The sequence below is a fragment of the Sus scrofa genome, chromosome 14 (genome assembly GCF_054392235.1).
Source record: "Sus scrofa isolate SSC_HxYL_T2T_F1_AM1 chromosome 14, Sscrofa_HxYL_maternal_Yorkshire_Landrace_v2.0, whole genome shotgun sequence".
NCBI lineage: Eukaryota > Metazoa > Chordata > Mammalia > Artiodactyla > Suidae > Sus > Sus scrofa.
Window position 1 is genome coordinate 154,908,771 of NC_139396.1, and position 17,446 is coordinate 154,926,216.

Genomic DNA, 17,446 nt, shown 5'->3' on the forward strand with positions numbered 1-17,446 from the left:
GGCCATTTAGCCCTTTCTCCACAGAAAAGCAAAGCTGTAGCAGGTCCCCTCAGCTTGTGGAGCTGGAACACAAAATAGACTCTTCTTGTTCTTTAGCAACTTAGAAGCACTTTCTGTCCTGGGATTCCTGGCCCTGGAAGGGGGGATGTTTGTGCTGCAGTCACTCAAACCCCCACAAACACCTTAAACCAGGAGCACAGGGAGGACTCCTGGGGCGGGAAGGGGGGTTTCGGGGTGGCATCGCCCAGGGACTCTGCACTGGCAGCCCCGCCTGCTTCTGGATCCGCCTCCCTGGGGGGCTTCCCATCAGGTGGGGGACCTGGGGGCACAGCACTCCCCCTCCCCTGCAGCCACACCTCCCCTGTCCCTTCCCAGCCCATGGGGGGGACACGCCCATTCCTACAGTGTCACCCACCAGGACAGGAGCCTCCTGCGGCAACCACCCCTCCACCACCACGGAGGCCCCTTCCCAGAGCTGGGTCTGGGCTCAGCGTCTCCAAGGCCCAGGGGACACGCAGGGGGAGGAGCGCCTGGGAAAATGGCGGGTCTCTGGCAACGAGGAGGGTCCTGGCTGGGGGGCAGCTCCCAACTGCCCCACAGACCCTGCGCCTCTTCCCTGAGCCCCAAGCCCGGGCTGGAGGCAGAGGATGCTGTCCACGGGCGGTCTAGACAGAGGGCAGCTGGCAGGTTGTGATGGGGTGGAGGGCGCTGGGGGGCCTGGGGGCCAGGACGGGGCCCCCCCCAGCTGTCACGGAGAAGGAGAGGAGAGCCCTGCAGGGGGCGCCACAGAGGAGGGGCTCTGGAAGGGACCAGGCTGGTTTGGGGCCCTCAGAAACCAGCTGGGACACTTGGGGACAAAGATCTGAGGGACACAACTGCTCTAAAGCTGCTGTTAACCCAGACATTTCCTCAGGAGGGTGTGGTGACTTCAGGACCCTCAGACGTTGATTCCCGAGTGGCCCCTGGAAAAGGGACTGTCCTTTCGGTTTCTCCCCAGGCAGCCCCCGCTTCCCCACCTGGACGCTGCTGGGGGGACAGCGGCCCTGACACACTGGAGCTGAAGGCAGGCTCCTTGGGCTGGGGGGGTGAGATGAGGAGCTGCCTCCCCCCGTGGTCCCCGCCTCTGCTCCATCCGGGCATTTACGTCCACGGGGAGCTCCCGTGTCCTCTCCCCAGACCAGGGCAGGGGGTGTTCTGAGGGCAGGGAGTGTGAGGGGCATCTGGGAAGGTCAGGAAAGGGAGTCTGGATGGAGGAGAATGGGGTGGCATTATTGATTTTATTGTAGCAATAATCAGGGGGCTCAAGGGCCGAAGTGGAATTGACCTTGAGAAGGAGGACACCTCCCAAGCGGCCTCCCCTGCGGTCATCAGGCAGGAGGCCTGAGGGAGCAGGTGGCTGAGGGCGGCCTCCCTGGTTCTGCAGGAGGTGAGAGGCTGCTCTACCCTGGGGACCTGAGGGCCCCTGTAAGAGAGAAGTGGGAGGGAGAGGACAGAAAGTCCTCCCCTGTGCCTTAGAGAAAGGTGAGTGACGTAAGTGTAATAGAAAATCAACCAAAATATGCTCGAACATGAATTTCAAAAAGAGCTTCATCTGGACTAAAAACAAAAAGAGGCAAGACCCCTGGCAACTGGGAAAATACACATTTTAAAAGTTAGGTATTAGAGCTTACATATTTATCAGTAAGGAAATTTGTAAATTCAGTAAAATATAGAATTCCTTAATTTCAGGAAAATGGGTATGAATATGTTTTGGGGCCTCTGCTTGGTAGGCAGTTCCTGGTAGGTAGTTGGGCTGCCATTTCTTTTTATGGCCGAATGATTTCCATTGCATGGACAGACTTTGTTTTAATTATCCATTCATCAGTGGTTGGAAATGTGTGTTTTTAAAGTGTTTGGATCTTATGAGTACTGCTGCTGTGAATATTTATGCACAACTTCCCGTGTGGATGTACATTTTTATTTACCTGGGTAAACACCTACTAGAAATCTGAGCCATATGGATACTCTTTGGAACCAGTTGAGAAAATGCACATATGTCTTCTACGGGGCCTTCTGCTGAGTTATTATAACAAGGACACTGCCCTTGGACTGAATCCCATGGTCTTGGAATCAGAATATACAATATATAGAGACAAGTACACACCTGGCATCCTTGTGGACACACCCACACACAGGGGTGTGCGCTGCCACTGCCCTGCCACTGCTGACCCACGCATGGAGCAGACTGGGGGCTCTTTATGTGACTTTGTCCTGAGTGACACAGGATGGATCTCAGAGACACCAGGCAGCCAGGAGCTCAGACCTCGTCCTGCTTCCTACACTGTCACCCTGTGACTCTGGGCACATTCCTTGGTCTCCCGCTCTCCGTTCCACTTTCCTGGAAGGGGTTGTGAGACTCATACACGTTCATGGAGATGAAAGTAGCCTAACCCCAGGCAGGAGGGCTCCCCATCAGGAGTTCCACGTCATCGGTGATTATTCTGTCACCCTTCATCAAGGACCAGGGAATGCAGAAAGGAAAAGAAGAAACTGGAATTCATATCACGGCTCGGGAGGGTTAAGAACCCAACATAGTGTCTGTAAGGATGAGGGTTCGATCCCTGGCCTCGCTCAGTGAGTTAAGGATCTGGTGTTGCAACAAGCTGTGGGGTAGGTTATTGATGTGGCTCAGATCCGGTGTTGCCATGGCTGTGCCGTAGGCTGGCAGCTGTAGCTCTGATTAAACCCCTAGCCTGGGAACTTCCATGAGCCGCAGGTGCAGCTGGAAAAAAAAGAGAGAGAAAAAAAAAAAGAGAAGGTCCTAGAAAGGCCAGGGTGACGAGCAGGCACCCCTCCCTCTGAGCAAGCCAAGGCCCCCAGCACCTCAGCCCCTGCAGCCCTGCTGGCCTGGGCCCCAGGGGGAGGGAGGAGATCAGGTTGCAGCGGCTGGGCTATATAGCCCCAGCCTCCAGGGCCAGGCTCACTGCTGAGGCTAGGGCCAGGCTGCTGAGATGAAGCTGGGCAGCGCCATCCCCTGGGCCTTGCTGCTCAGTACAGGTGAGGCGGGCCCCGCCCTTGCTCCTGGCCCCTCTCTGCTTCCTCTGCAGCTCAGGGGGTCTGTGCAGGGTGCTTGGTGCAGACCCAGAAGCTCTGGGGGTGACAGTCTGCAAGGCACACCCTTCCAACAAGACACCTGCCTCATGCTGAGTGGGGAGGAGGGGGCCAACGGCCTGGCCATGACCCTGGGTTTGGAAACCCTTTCTGGGCCCCCTGTCCTTGGGTTCCCCTGGGCTCCCTGCCCTCCCTGCCCCCTCCCTCCTGCCTTAGCACAAGTCCCAAGATGCCCTGGGGGGCAGCCAGGGCTCAGCCCAGACCTGGATGAGGAAGTGAAGCAGAGGGGCTTGGGCTTTGGGGTGTTCTCAGCGGGGTGACTGTGTGGGTGCTGGAGGGGGTCCCTGGCTTGACCTGAGGGCCAGGGGCATCCGAGGGGGAAGCGGGGCCCTGGAGAAGCCCCCCACAGGTGGACATGCTCTGCCTCTGCCCAAGGATGAGACTTGGCAGCAAGACATGCTGAGGAATGAGGAGTGGGAAGCAGCAGCTCCCAGCAGGGGCTGAGGCTGTGCTGACAGGGACAGTCCCTCCCCTGCAGGGGGCTGGGCGCTGGGACCGCCTGGACCCCCCCAGGGAGACCCGCTCTGATTGTGGATGCTGGGAGGGGCACGGGTGCCCATTCTTCAGGGAAGCGTCTGTCTGCGGCTCCCTGCTGCTCTCTGTGCAGTTGTCCCCCTCATCCTCTGCCCCCTTTTCTGCTCAGGCGCCTCTTCTCATCTGTCCTCACTCTCCTCCCTCCTCCCCCTCCCCCGCTCACCTTTGCCCTTTGCACTCAGCTCAGGGGCTGCCCCCTCCCCAGGCTCTCCTCCTCCTCCCTGTCCCTGTCCTCCCCCCTCAGGCAGAGGACTGTGGGTGGTGACAGGAGTCGTGGGCGGCCGAGGGGAAGGGCAGGTTCGGGCTGTCAGTGTGTGAGCTCAGGTCCCTGTCGGCCTCCATTCCAGGCTCGTGGGCTGAGGACCTGCCTCTCCCCCTGGTACAGGGTGGGCCGTTCTCCTGGGCAAGTCTGTGGGCAGCTTGTAGGGAGCAGTGGGTCCATCAGAGTCCTTCCTGCACCTGCTATTCCTCAAGCACCTTCAGTTCAAATCATCACTATGCAAAGGTGCTACATTTTGGGGGGACATGTCCTGAACTTCTCAAGGGAAACATGTTCTCTGTGTTTCTGGCCTGGACCTAAAATTTAGACACGAGGAGTTCATTGCAGATGAGGCACTGGTCCAGAAATGTCACTTGAAGCAATGGCGAGGTTTTAGGGTTTGAACTTGAAGCCCGCTTTCAGGTGAACCTTGATTTAGATCTGCTGGAGGACATGGAGGATATGACAGTGTGGGTGGTTTCTTTTGTGGGCACCCCCAACCCCCCCAATCTGACACCACCTCAGGGTCCAGGAAGGGCAGCTGGAGATGGTTTCCCAGTGTCGTGGTTGACATTTGTGGTCAAATAGTTTCCAGAGCATTTGTGGATTTCTATTTACTGAGGAAAGAAATATCATCTAGTTTGTGAAATAAACAGAATATCTTAAAAATTGACAGTGGGAGTTCCCGTTGTGTCACAGCAGGTTAGGAACCAGACTAGCATCCATGAGGTTGTGGGTTCAAGTCACTGTGGCTGTGGCATAGGCTGGCAGCTGCAGCTCCAACTCATCCCCTAGCCCAGTAAATCCCATATGCCATGGGTGCAGGCCTAAAAAAAAGAAAAGTTGCCAGTGGCGGGCAAATGTGGTGGAGAGCCTCCCGGGGCTGGGCACTGAGCCCTGGGTGTGTGGATTATCCTCCAGAACCCGAAGAAACATTTGCTGCTACTGTTCTCGCTAGTGGTGTTATTTCCCTTTTATACATAAAGGGATTGAAGCTGTGGAAGAGGAAACTCACGTAGAGCCATCCAGCTCTCATGCCCACAGGTCCCAGGGCCACCTGCCTCGGAGCTCGGCTGTGCCCATTTGTCATGTCATGGACACAAGCCACAGGGCAGGTCAGCCCTTAGAGGCTGCGTGATTGAGCTCACAGTCCTGGACCTTAGCGCCTAACCCAGGTCCCTGAGAGAGTAAAACTTCTGTAAATTAGGATGGTTCATTTCTTATCAGTTCAAAATTTTTTTCAATGTGTTTTCTCCAACTTCAGATTCATCACTGGTCTTATTAGAGAATGTACAAGAAATATTTGGGTCATAGTGTGTTGACCCACACTCACGGTTTGACCAGGTCTGAGGTTTCTAGGGAAAAGGGTCCTTTGGTGCTGGGACCAGAAGTTCCTAGACTAAGCGGATGAGTCAGTCCCTTCCAGAACACTGACTTTTCCAACTCTGGCTCCAAGAGGGAAGGTAGCCTTAAACTGGGAAGAACTGGAGAAACAAGGACGTCAAGCTGAACGAGCGAGTCTTGGAAGACCCCCTGCCCACCCTTCCCCTGTGAGACCAGGCCGGTCCCCGGGATGAGGACAGTGACGGCTCCTCCTGCTCAGCCCCATCCCTGGCGCTCAGCTCCTCTGCACAGCGGTGTGCATTTTGCATTCTCTGATCTGACTTGTCTGTAACTGCCCGCTGTCATGGTGTTTTTCTGTTTTGGTGTCTTTCAGCCACACTGGTTTCAACTGCACGGATCAATGGTAAGTGCTGACAATGCTACGTCCCCACGTCCCCTCCTCACACAGAGATGTGCTCGGAGCTGGAACACACACGGCTGCTCCACAAGGGAATCCAATGTACCAGGAACCCGTTTGGCCAAAAGACCGTGGTTTTCCCCACCTAGCAGTCTGCTTCGGTCTTAACCATCCCTAAGCCCACCTCCCCAGGCCTCTGAAGACCCCGACCTGCCCCCCTCCCGAGCCAGCAGCAGCTCAGAGGGAAAGGAGAAGGAGCCTGGTCTCCACAGCGCAGGCGTCACGGGGGAGGGAGCCCCCCAAGTGGCTGGACTCAGGAGGCCGAGGGGCGGCACCACATTCAGGGTCAGAAATGGGACCTCGAGGGAGAGGACAGGGGTCATGGTGAGGGGTCGGGGCAGAGGGCGGGGGCGTCTCCTGTCGGGGCAGGAGGAGGCAGAGTGGGGGTGCACCTGGGGTCCCAGGTCCAGGCCTGGCTGAGCCCCTCAGCGCCTGAGCTCCACAGGGACCCCAGGCCTGGGGCAGTGCCCTCTGTCTCCTCACTCCCAGATGTGAGCTGGGGCATCGCTGAGCAGGCGCTGCAGCCCCTCCGTGCAGGTCCCCACAGTGAGTGGGGCTCCGGCTCTGAGAGGTCAGGGTCCTTTGAGGCAGGAGACTCGCTTCCTGCTCTTTCTCAGGCTGCAGGAGGATGCCCTGCAGGGGGCCAGGCTGAGGGCTCTGTCTCCATGGGCTCACCTCCCATTGGAGACACTGTTGATGATAGATATTGATTTGGTGAAGAGGTGTTACTTTTTTTCACTTGTGCAAATAAATTGTAGTGATGAGTATGAGTCCCTTTAAAATCTCTGAAAGAGTAAATCATACAAACCGCCTTTTGGTGCTTCCTCACGCCTGGACCATGGCTGCTGGGTTGTGATGGAGCAAATAGGGAACTTAGCAAGATTACTCACGGTGCAGGGCCCACGGATAGCTCCGTCTCTCATGCGCCTGGTGCTGCTTCTCGCACCTGACGCCTTCTGCTGTCTTAGGCCCTGATGAATGTGGGCGCGTCATCAAGGACACATCGGGAAGCATCTCCAACACTGACAGGCAGAAGAATCTGTGCACCTGGACCATCCTGATGAAACCTGATCAGAAAGTCCGAATGGCAATACCGTATCTCAAGTGAGTGCTCAGGACGTGAGTTCTCTTGGCTGAGGTTGTAGTTTTGTGGGAAGGGGTCCCTTTTCACCATCTCCAGTTCACCTCTGAAGCTTCCAGTACACACCTCCAAACACATCCTGACTCCTGCTAACTTTCAATGGCCCCCCGCCTCTTAAATGGACCTTCACGTCCTTTCATGAAACCGCTGGATCACCCTTTCCTTCTGTACCCACCCCCTGAGCTGAGCCATCACACTGAGCTGAGGATCCAGCACCCTGTGGGGCAGCTCCGAGCCTTTGCTCCCACGGTCCCCTCGGCCTGGAATCATCCCCCACCTCTTCCAGACTCACCTGCCAGCTGCTCAGGGCCTCATTTCCTATTTCAGGATTTCACTCAAGGATAAATATTTCCATCACACCTGATACCCCATTTCTTCTAATGTTTTGGTTGGTCTTTTTTGAGGCCATACTTGCAGCATGTGGAAGTTCCCAGGTGACAGCACCATGGGGTCTGAGCCGCATCTGTGACCTACACCACAGCTCACAGCAACCCCTGTTCCTTAACACACTGAGCGAGGCCAGGGATCGAACCTGTGTCCTCATGGATACTAGTGGGGTTTGTCACCCCTGAGCCACAGTGGGAATTCCTTGATACCCCGTTTCTGACTCTGTCCACAGGACAGATCTCTCTGATTTGTCCCCATTCATGACCCCATGCCAAACTCTGGGTGGAATTCACAGCATACTCTCCTGCCCATGTCTCTGACTCTCCCAGAATGGGGTCGATTTTTCTAACTAATGAGTGAATGAATGACAGAAAGAACAGTAAGTGGTTGAAAGAGTGAATGATACATATGTACACATACATACATGTGAATCCAGATCGCAAAGTCCATATGGCAATACCATATTGCCATAATTAATTAACGTATGTATGTATATATTAATTTTTTTGGCTCCACGTGCACACACGGGAGTTCCCAGGCCAGGGATTGAAAAAAAGAGTGAATGAAATGATACGGCCACAGAAGGACTTTCCATGATAGCAATAGTTCCAGCATTTCTTTCTTTCTTTCTTTCTTCCTTCCTTCCTTCCTTCCTTTTTTTTTTTTTTTTTTGTCTTTTTGCCTTTTCTAGGGCCACTCCCACAGCATATGGAGGTTCCCAGGCTAGGGGTCGAATTGGAGCTGTAGCCACAGCCACAGCAACACCAGATCCAAGCTGTGTCTGCAACCCACACCACAGCTCACGGCATCGCCAGATCCTTAACCCACTGAGCAAGGCCAGGGATCAAACCTGCAACCTCATGGTTCCTAGTCGGATTCGTTGACCACTGAGCCATGACAGGAACTCCTCCAGCATTTCTATAGCAGATTAGTCTTCACAGATTTTAACGCGGGAGCCGCATTTCCATCAATGGCAGACCGAGTGACACACAGCTCACAGCAGTGGCTCTGATGAGTGATCTTATCTTGTGACTGAGACCCTTCCCCTCCAGACCTTCCACAGGGCAGGACCCCCACCAGGCTCAGGGGCTGCTCGGCAGCATGAGGACAACTAGAGATGCTGCCTCACAGCAGGGCTGACACCGTCTCCCCAGACCACATCAGGGGGAGGGGGTCAGGCATTTCCTGCATCACCATTTCTAGAAGGGGCAAAGCGATGGGTTATTCTGAAAATTTGCCCCTCTTTTTTTGGTGCCTTGACTTTTGCAAAGACTGATTTTGGATCTGACCATCCTTGGCTCCAAGGAAGGAATCAGTCTGTCCCAGAGCAAAGTGGCACAAAGTCTGCCAAGAGTGTGACCTGGTGAGACATCCCTGCCGTGTCCTGCTTTAGCCCAGAGAGGCCCAGGCCCCTCCTGTGTGGGGGACACGCTGGTGGCTAAGTGAGGATGACAGGCTGGGGTCAGGTCTGAGGGGCAGGAGAGAGAGACGGGAGGCCTGAGCAGGAGGGTGACAATCCACGTGCACTTGGCCCAAGGACGTGGAGGTGGACGCCCCTCTCGCCTCTGCTGGTCCTGGAGGCCAAGCTGGGGGGCTGGTCCCCATGTACCCAGGATGCAGGGGGGAACCAGCAGTGGTGTCACATGTCATGTCTGAGGCCCCACCTGACACAGTGGCTGTTTCCCAAGGAAACGCTCCACGGGGTGGGCTGTGTTGTGACACTCAAGTGGCCTGAGGGACAGTGACTCTCGATCCCAGTGTCCTGCGTGGGCTTCCCTGAGCCATAAGTGGGGCTGCCCAGGGGATGTGGGAGTCCCCTGCAAGCCCAGGTGGAGGCAAGTCCTCAGGGGGAGGCGGGAGGGTCCTGGGCGACTGTCCCCTCTTCCAAAGGCTGACTCTCCTTCTCTGGAGGCACCAGGCCTGGAAGGTCTGCTGAGCAGAGGGGTGTGACTGTGTCGAGTCCCAGGAGGGGGCAGCTGCCTGCAGGAGGGACCAGGAACCCAAACGCTGATGCTGCCTTTCCCTCTGCCCACCAGCCTCGCCTGCGGGAAGGAGTACGTGGAAGTCTTTGATGGCTTGCTGTCGGGCCCTAGCTATGGAAAGCTGTGTGCAGGTGCAGCGATTGTCTTTTTGTCTACGGCCAATACGATGACTATCAAGTACAACAGAATTTCTGGCAACTCCTCGTCTCCATTTCTAATATATTTCTATGGTAGTTCACCAGGTAGGTAGAATTGGAGGGCCCCTTTTGTGGCCCCCTCCCCTGTCCCTGCATGGCTGTGTGGGAGCTGGGTGTGCGGCTGCCTATATGATGTGAAATAAGGTTGATCGTCCCTGGGTGGGGACGTCCATGTGACCCGTGAGCCTCGGCAGAAACAGACACCAGTTCTACCCCAGCATCTCTGCTTCCCAGATCTTGGAGTGGGGAAGACACGCTAGGAAAATACTTTTACAATTTTTCTTTTCCATCTTATGTCCCCTATTCCTGCCAAATATAAAATTTCCTTTTTTTGATCTTATTATAAAATCTTAGACATTCTTTATGTAATTATTTAGTGTTGCAAAACACAGAGTCTAGTATACAAAATGTATATATTTTGTAGCTATGTGGATATACAGCAGATATATACAGATGTAGCAGAATGTGTATATATACCATATATATATATATATAGGAAGTGTATGTGAAGTTTGTTATATAGATATTTATGCACACAAATCTACATACATGTGTATACATGCATATGTATTTGTGTGTTTGTGTGTCTCTGTATATTACCTGGGCCAAAGCAGACACAGTCCCTCAAAATTATTTCTTTTATATTATTAATGTTAGCTGAACCTTTCCCCACTTATAAAGTGGAAGAAAATGCTTGTTAAAGGGACTTAACTCTAGTTAAGCTGCTCTCCTCACCACAGGATCCGAATATTAGCCTCCTGCCTAAGAGTGGACAAGCAAGTGAAAACAACCTTCCTTAAAGACTCTTCTGGAATCAACTGACCACGAGGAGAGACATCTCCAGGTCACCTGTCTGATCACACCTGCTCTCCCATCCTGCTTTTCCTGCAGCATCCTGTCTCTTCTATGCAAAGGAAATTTTCTTCTTCCTGAGCTTCTGATTCTTGCCAGATCATTTCATATTGCTGTAATCATTTTGAATAAAGCCTCTTTATCTGAGCCTGTGTTTTTTGTTGTTTTATTTATTTACTTACTTGCTTACTTTGAAAATCCTCATTTCACAGTGTTGGAGGCTCAGGCATCAGTGAGAGTGGTTGAAACCCCTCCGAAGGTCTCCAGAGTCAGAGGGCGTCTCACTTATTTGAGGCCCCTCTTGGGGCAGAGATGCTGCCTATTTACTCTTTCCCTCACCTGCCCAAGGAAAACCTCTACACACACACACACACACACACACACACACACACACACACACACACACACACCAGAGATGTTGGCCCATCTTTCCGCTAAAGCTTCTGGCCGTGTGGTGGACGATAAAGCATATCTGCTGAGATGTGTTCAGTTTCCTCTGATTCCCATGAGCCAATTACAAATTATATCACATTATGGTCACATTAGAGGTTCTGAAAAGAGTAAAACACAAAGCCCATGTTATTTGTGGAATCATCAGTTTCTCCGGGTTGCGTTTTTTTAACGCAGTGAATTTTATCTCATTTATAGTTGCACAATGATCATCACAACCCAATTTCATAGCATTTCCTCCCAAACCCGCAGCCCATCCCCCCAACCTATAAGTTTTTCAAAGTCCGTGAGTCAACGTCTGTTCTGCAAAGTTCGTCGTGTCCTTTTTTTCGATTATACATGTAAGTGACAGCGTATGACGTTGGTGTCTCACTGTCTGACTAACTTCACTTAGCATGTTAATTTCTAGATCCATCCCTGTTACTGCAAATGCCATTATTTCGTTCCTGTTAATGGCTGAGTAATATTCCATTGTGTATATGTACCACATCTTCTTTATCCACTCCTCTGTTGATGGACATTTAGATTGTTCCATGCCTTGGCTATTGTATACAGTGCTGCAATGAACACTGGAGTGCATGTATCTTTTCAAGTCATGGTTTTCTCTGGATAAATCCCTAGGAGTGGGATTGCTGGATCAAATGGTAATTCTATTTTTAGTCTTCTGAGGAATCGCCATACTGATTTTCACTGTGGTTGCACCAGTTTACATTCCCACCAAGAGTGTAATGGGGTTCCCTTTTCTCTGCACCCTCTCCAGCATTTATTGTTTGCAGACTTTTTGATGGGGTTGCATTTTATTAGAGACAGGGGGGGTTGGGAGGATGAAAAGCATTGTGTTCGCCTGAATGACACACCCCCACAAGACCGAGGAGACCCTGACCTGCCTCCCGTCATTGTGTTCTCTTTGGAGAGACGGGGGTCTGGGGGTCTCTTCAGAGACTTGGGGCAGGGGGGCATCACCTCCCTCAGGAGCAACAGTTCCAATGTCTGGACCATCCTGATGAGGCCAAGGCAGAAAGTCACGCTGGGATCACCTTTCCTCAAGTGAGTTCTCTGCAGGTGGGTTGTTTTTTTTTTCCTGAAGATGTAGATTCTAGGAAAGATTCCATCTTGGTCTCCTCCTCTTCACCCTCTACCACCAGCTCAGGCATCTCAACAAAGTCAGACTCCATCTGCCCTTCCTTTTGAAAGCCCATCAATGGACTGGCCTTCAGGATACAGTTTACCCACTTAGTGACATTTTATAAAACCGCTCCCTCTCTAGCCTTTCCTCCCTTCTTCCCTCCCGGCTCCACTCCCTCTCAGTGCTGAGCCATCACGCACTGGGTTTTGGACACAGAAGGCCACCGGGCAGCTCCAAGCCTTTGTCCACAGTGTCCCTTCTGCCAGGAACCTACCCTTCCAGACTCCCCTGGCCACAGTGAGGACTCTCGTGTTAGCATAACATGGTTCAGATTGAGGGCTACCTCTTCCTTTATATCCTCCTGACACCTGCCAGGTACACAGGTGCCTCCACTTGCCCCATCACGTACCTCACGTAAATCTCTAGGTGGTTTTGCTTTGTGGTATCATGTGTTTATTAATTGAGAGGGGAATACGCTTGTGGGGCTCTAACTTTAGGGTCCAGCTTGTCATTCTTAAAGGAATGAGTGAGTGAATGAGCATCAGGACCACAGATGTATTTCCAATGTTCCTAAAAGATATTGCATTTCTCCCCAGTCATCAGCCATGTTCACCAGGGAGTCCCATTTCCTTCCCTTCTAGGCTAACTCAAACAAAGCCCACAAAAGTGGATGGTATAATTTCTAGAATTAGGGTCTCCTGTTCCTCCAGACCTTCTTGGAGGGGGAAATCTATACAAAGTAACTCAGCTGTGCCCTAGGATGGTGTGACCTCGCTCATGGCTGCCACAAAAACAGGGTTTAGACTCTCTACTCAGCTTCGCTTCTATACACTTGAAAAAACAGTGTGGTCAAGAATCAAGACTGGGAAACAAGCAGAGGAGCCTGAGGTAGAAGCAGCCAGGCATTTCCCATAGGTTATATAATTTCTTAAGGGTTCAGAGGATGGACTGCTCTGAAAATGTCCCTGCAGTGGCCTTTTGCCGTAATTAAAGCTTCCCGGCTCTTGCTGTCCTTGCCTCTGAGGAGGCTCAGGCTGGCTGATAGTAAACCTAGTACAGCAGGTCCTGGTGTGTGGGTTCCTGCTGGATGCATCCCCATTTCTCACTGTGTCCCATAGAGCCTCTATCCTGCCTCCTATGAGCAGGAAACGGCTGTGGCCAAGCGAGGATGAAGGAGGGAAATCGGGGGTTAAGAGCAGAGGGGCCCTGAGGGCCAGAGAGAGAAGTGGAGGGACCTCCCTAGGACGAGGAGAAGGCTACCGGCTCCTTGTCTCACCCTCGACGGAATGGACACCACGTGTGCCTCTGGCCCTGGTCTTGGAGGACGAGCTTGGCTGCTGGAGCCTCCGCCCACCTGCCAGGGCAGCACTAGGCAGAAGCCAAGGAGTGGCAGCTACATGCTCATATCAGGAGGGACTTGATTCTGAGGACAGAACAATAGAAAATTTTCTTTTCTGCAGGAACATTCATCCATCTCAACCATTCACCAGTTTTTCCTGGGTCCTCCTTCTCATGGGCAGCACTTTTCAGGGATGTCATGGTAAATACAGCACCAGCCTCAATGGGTGTGTTGCATGGGTCCCCCCTGGCATCTACCTAGAGAAAACAATTCATGGTAAACAGTTCACCAGGAAGTACCTTGATCAGCAGGAGGGAGCAGGGAAAGGATGGAGGAATGGCAGGTAGGTGATAAATGGAAGGCTGGTGAGCCTGCAAGGGCATGGCTGCCTGGAGCACAGTCCCAGAGGGAGATTTCAGGCAGCCATGCACACCCCAGAATCTTCACACCTCCAGGGCGATGGCCTCCGACCTGTCCCAGGAAAGGCTGTGGCTTTCACTCATACGAAAGGAAAGCCCTCAGCCACACTGACGCAGGTCATAGTCATGAGACCTGCAGGGAGTCCCCTGTTATGTCATGGGTTGGGGGATCACAATGCATCTGCTAAGACCCCTCAGAGGGTCCGTGAAAAACATCAGCCCAGGGTCAATTTTCAGAGTTGCTTCAGCTTTGATTCTACTTGGACACATCTGTGCTTTGGGTCTAAGCTTCCTTCTCCTTCTCACAGATGCCCCACCCCAGCCCACAGTCTGGCCAGGTGAGTCTCCAGCATCCTTTCTCAGAATGTCCCTTCTCTCCTGCCCTTTCCCCCGTAAGAGAACCTGTCCATGCACTTTTTCTGCAGTCCTTTCTGGACACATGGCTTATTCTCCTGTGGGCAATGTCCACGCCCTGTAGGGGCTTCTTATCCAGACATCAATTAAATCTCACAGGGCCTTGGACAGTATATCCTTGGCATTGGCTTTCTGCAGGGGAACAAGGGACCGAAACGCTGACTTCCTAGAGCTGCCCCAAGCATTCCCCCACCCTTTTAAAAACATATATTGTAATTTACTCAGTCTTCGTTTAAATTAAAATTTAACATTTTAATTTAATTTTTTTTTTTTGGTCTTTTGTCTTAGGGCTGCACTCACGGCATATGGAGGTTCCCAGGCTAGGGGTCGAATCAGAGCTGTAGCTGCCAGCCTACACCACAGCCACAGCAATGCCAGATCCTTAACCCACTGAGCGAGGCCAGGTATTGAACCTACAACCTCATGGTTCCTAGTCTGATTCATTTCCACTGTGCCACTACAGGAACTCCTAATTTTTATTTTATATTGGAGTAGAGTTGATTTACAATGTCGTGGTATTTTCAAGTGTGAAGCACGTGATTCAGTTGTACATATATCCATCCTTTTTCAGATTCTTTTCTGATATACGGTATCATAGAATATTAATTAGAGTTCCCTGTGCTATGCAGCAAGTCTTTTTTGACTATTTTTTATAGTAGTCGGTATATGTTAATCCAAACTCTTGACTTATCCCTCTCCCCACCTTTCCTCTTTGGTAACCACAAGTTTGTTTTTTGAAGTCTGTGAATCTCTTTCTGTTGTGTAAGTAAGTTCATTTCTATCGCTTTTTTAGATTCCACATAACTAATATCATGTGCTATTTGTCTTTCTCTGTCTGACTTATTTCACTTAGTATGATCATCTCTAAGTCCATCCATGTTGCTGCAAATAGCATTACTTTATTCTTTTTATGGCTGAGTAATATTCCATTGTATATGTATCACATCTTCTTTATCCTTTCCTCTGTTGATGGACACTTAGGTTGCTTCCATGTCTTGATGATTGTGAATAGTGCTACAATGAATATTGGGGTGCATGTACCTTTTCAAGGTTTTCTCCAGATATATGCCCAGGAGTGGGTCTGCTTGATCATATGGTAGTTCTATTTTTAGTTTTTTAAGGTGCCTCCGTGCTATTCTCCATAGTGGTTGTACCAATTTATATTCCCACCAACAGTGTAGGAGGGTTCCTGTTCTCCACACCCTCTCAAGTATTTATTGTTTATAGAGCTTTTGATGATGGCCATTCTGACTGGTATGAGGTGGTATCTCATTCTAGTTTTGATTTACATTTCTCTAATAATTAGCAAAGTTGAGCACCTTTTCATGCACTTTTTGGCCATCTACATGTCTTCTTTGGAGACATGTCTATCTAATCTTCTGCCCCTTTTTTGATGGGGTTGTCTTTTTTTTTTTTTTTAATATTGAGCTGCATGAGCTCTTTGTATATTTTAGAGATTAATCCCTTGCTGGTTGCTTCACTTGCAAACATTTTCTCCCATTCTGTGAGTTTTCTTTTCATTTTATTTATGGTTTCCTTTGCTGTGCAAAAGATTTTAAATTTAATTGAGTTCCATTTATTTTTTTCATTACTCCAGGAGGTGGATCCAAAAAGATATTGCCGTGATTTATATCAAAGAGGGTTCTACTTGTGTTTTCCTCTAGGAGTTTTATAGTATCTGATCTTACATCTATTCAGATTTTTAATCCATTTTGAGTTTATTTTTTGAATGGTGTTAAGGAATGTTCTAATTTCATTCTTTTGCAAGTAGCTAGCTGTCCAGTTTTCCAGGCACCTCTTATTGAAGAGACTGTCTTTTCTCCATCATATATTCTTGCTTCCTTTGTTGTAGACTGACATAGGTGCATGGGTTCATTTCTGGGCTTCGTATTCTGTTCCATCGATCTACATTTCTGTTCTTGAGGTATGCTTCCTAAGTTGAGTCCATACGACTGTCCATTCAGCAATCTAGTGGTGGAGCTGGCGATACCAGCTTGAATGTAAAGAAAGAGATTTCACTCAGGTTGAGCCTTTCCTGGTAACTTTGATTCACACCCCTTTGAATCTGTAGGGTTGGCCAAAATCCACAGTCTTCAATCCCAGCTTTGGCTTTATCTTCTTCATAACATCTTTTGGTTCCTTTCCTTCAACTGAAGAGACTAAAAACCTTCTTTTACCTAAATCTCCATTTGGGGAGTTCCAGTCTTGGCTTAAGAGAAACGAATCTGACCAGCATCCATGAGGACGCGGGTTTGATCCCTGGCCTCACTCAGTCGGTTAAGGATCTGGCACTGCCGTGAGCTGTGGTGTAGGTCAGAGATGAGGCTCGGATCTTGCGTTACTGTGGCTGTGGTGTAGGCTGGCCGCTGTAGCTCCAGTTTGACCCCTAGCCTGGGAACCGCCATGTGCTGTGAGTGTGGCCCTAAAAAGACAAAAAAATAAATAAATAAAATAAAATAAATCACCATTTGGATTCTCCTCGAAACTTAAGTTTTGTTAATTCAGGCAGTCAGCATGAATGATATTCATACATGTCTGGGCTTTTCAGAATCTACTGTGTCCATCCCCTAAACCTGCTCTGGAGCAAGAAACCACAGATAACTCTAGGCATGTTCACTAGATAAGACTTTGTAATAAATTAATTAATTAATAATTTTTTTTAAAGACCTTTGTATTTGAATGGACGAAAAGTTAACTCAATCTACCCTTTGGTCTCCTGCCACCTCCTGCTGTCACTGTCCTTCAGAGAGAATGCAGAAGAAAAAGATTTGTTCCTCTGGTCATTTTGGATAAAAATAACTATTTCAGTTGTTCCATGGAGAACTGCGACCGTATTAGAAAGACAATCAGGTAACACTTCTACAAAGGTTTGTTTATTAAAGAATCTTTCACATTGAGAACAATCCCCAAAATGATCTTTATGGCACAGAGGCAATATCTGGTGACAAACATGTTGAGAACTAGCCCGTTTAGCCAGTTATAGTGTAAGTAGGAATGGTCAAGGCTCTGAGAAGTCCTGCAGTGAGGAAAAGGATTTACTTTCAACATCAAACTGATGACCTTGGAATTTTAAAATGATCATGTAATATCCTAAAAATGCTTCTTTTTTAATACATTGGTGCCACTGACCAACTCCAACCACAGAGGGTATGTGTCACATTTTTCCACCTGAAACACAGGGCAGGGGTTTCTTATTCCCAGGCCTGGGTGTTTGTGCAGCAGATGCCTACAAATGCAGAGCCCCCCTCAACCTGCCCGCACAACCCCCCCCAGGCTGCCCCACCACATCTCACTCCTGTCCCACCCAAGCCTCCACGGAGCCCACACACCCTCAGTCTCATCCTTTCCTGCCCGGTAGGGGCTTTTGTTCTAAATAAGATCATCTTCCCCTTCTT

The 17,446-nt window shown here is 50.5% G+C and overlaps 1 protein-coding gene across 1 annotated transcript; it reads left to right on the forward strand.

Annotated features, from left to right (window-relative positions):
- Positions 1-2,985: 2,985 nt before the first annotated feature.
- On the forward strand, positions 2,986-10,449 carry PSP-II (porcine seminal protein II). Its single transcript, NM_213836.1, is given in 5 exon segments — positions 2,986-3,036; positions 5,661-5,690; positions 6,713-6,848; positions 9,309-9,496; positions 10,192-10,449. Coding segments are annotated over 5 exon segments (414 nt in total). The 5' UTR covers positions 2,986-2,990; the 3' UTR covers positions 10,206-10,449.
- The last annotated feature ends 6,997 nt before the right edge of the window (positions 10,450-17,446 follow it).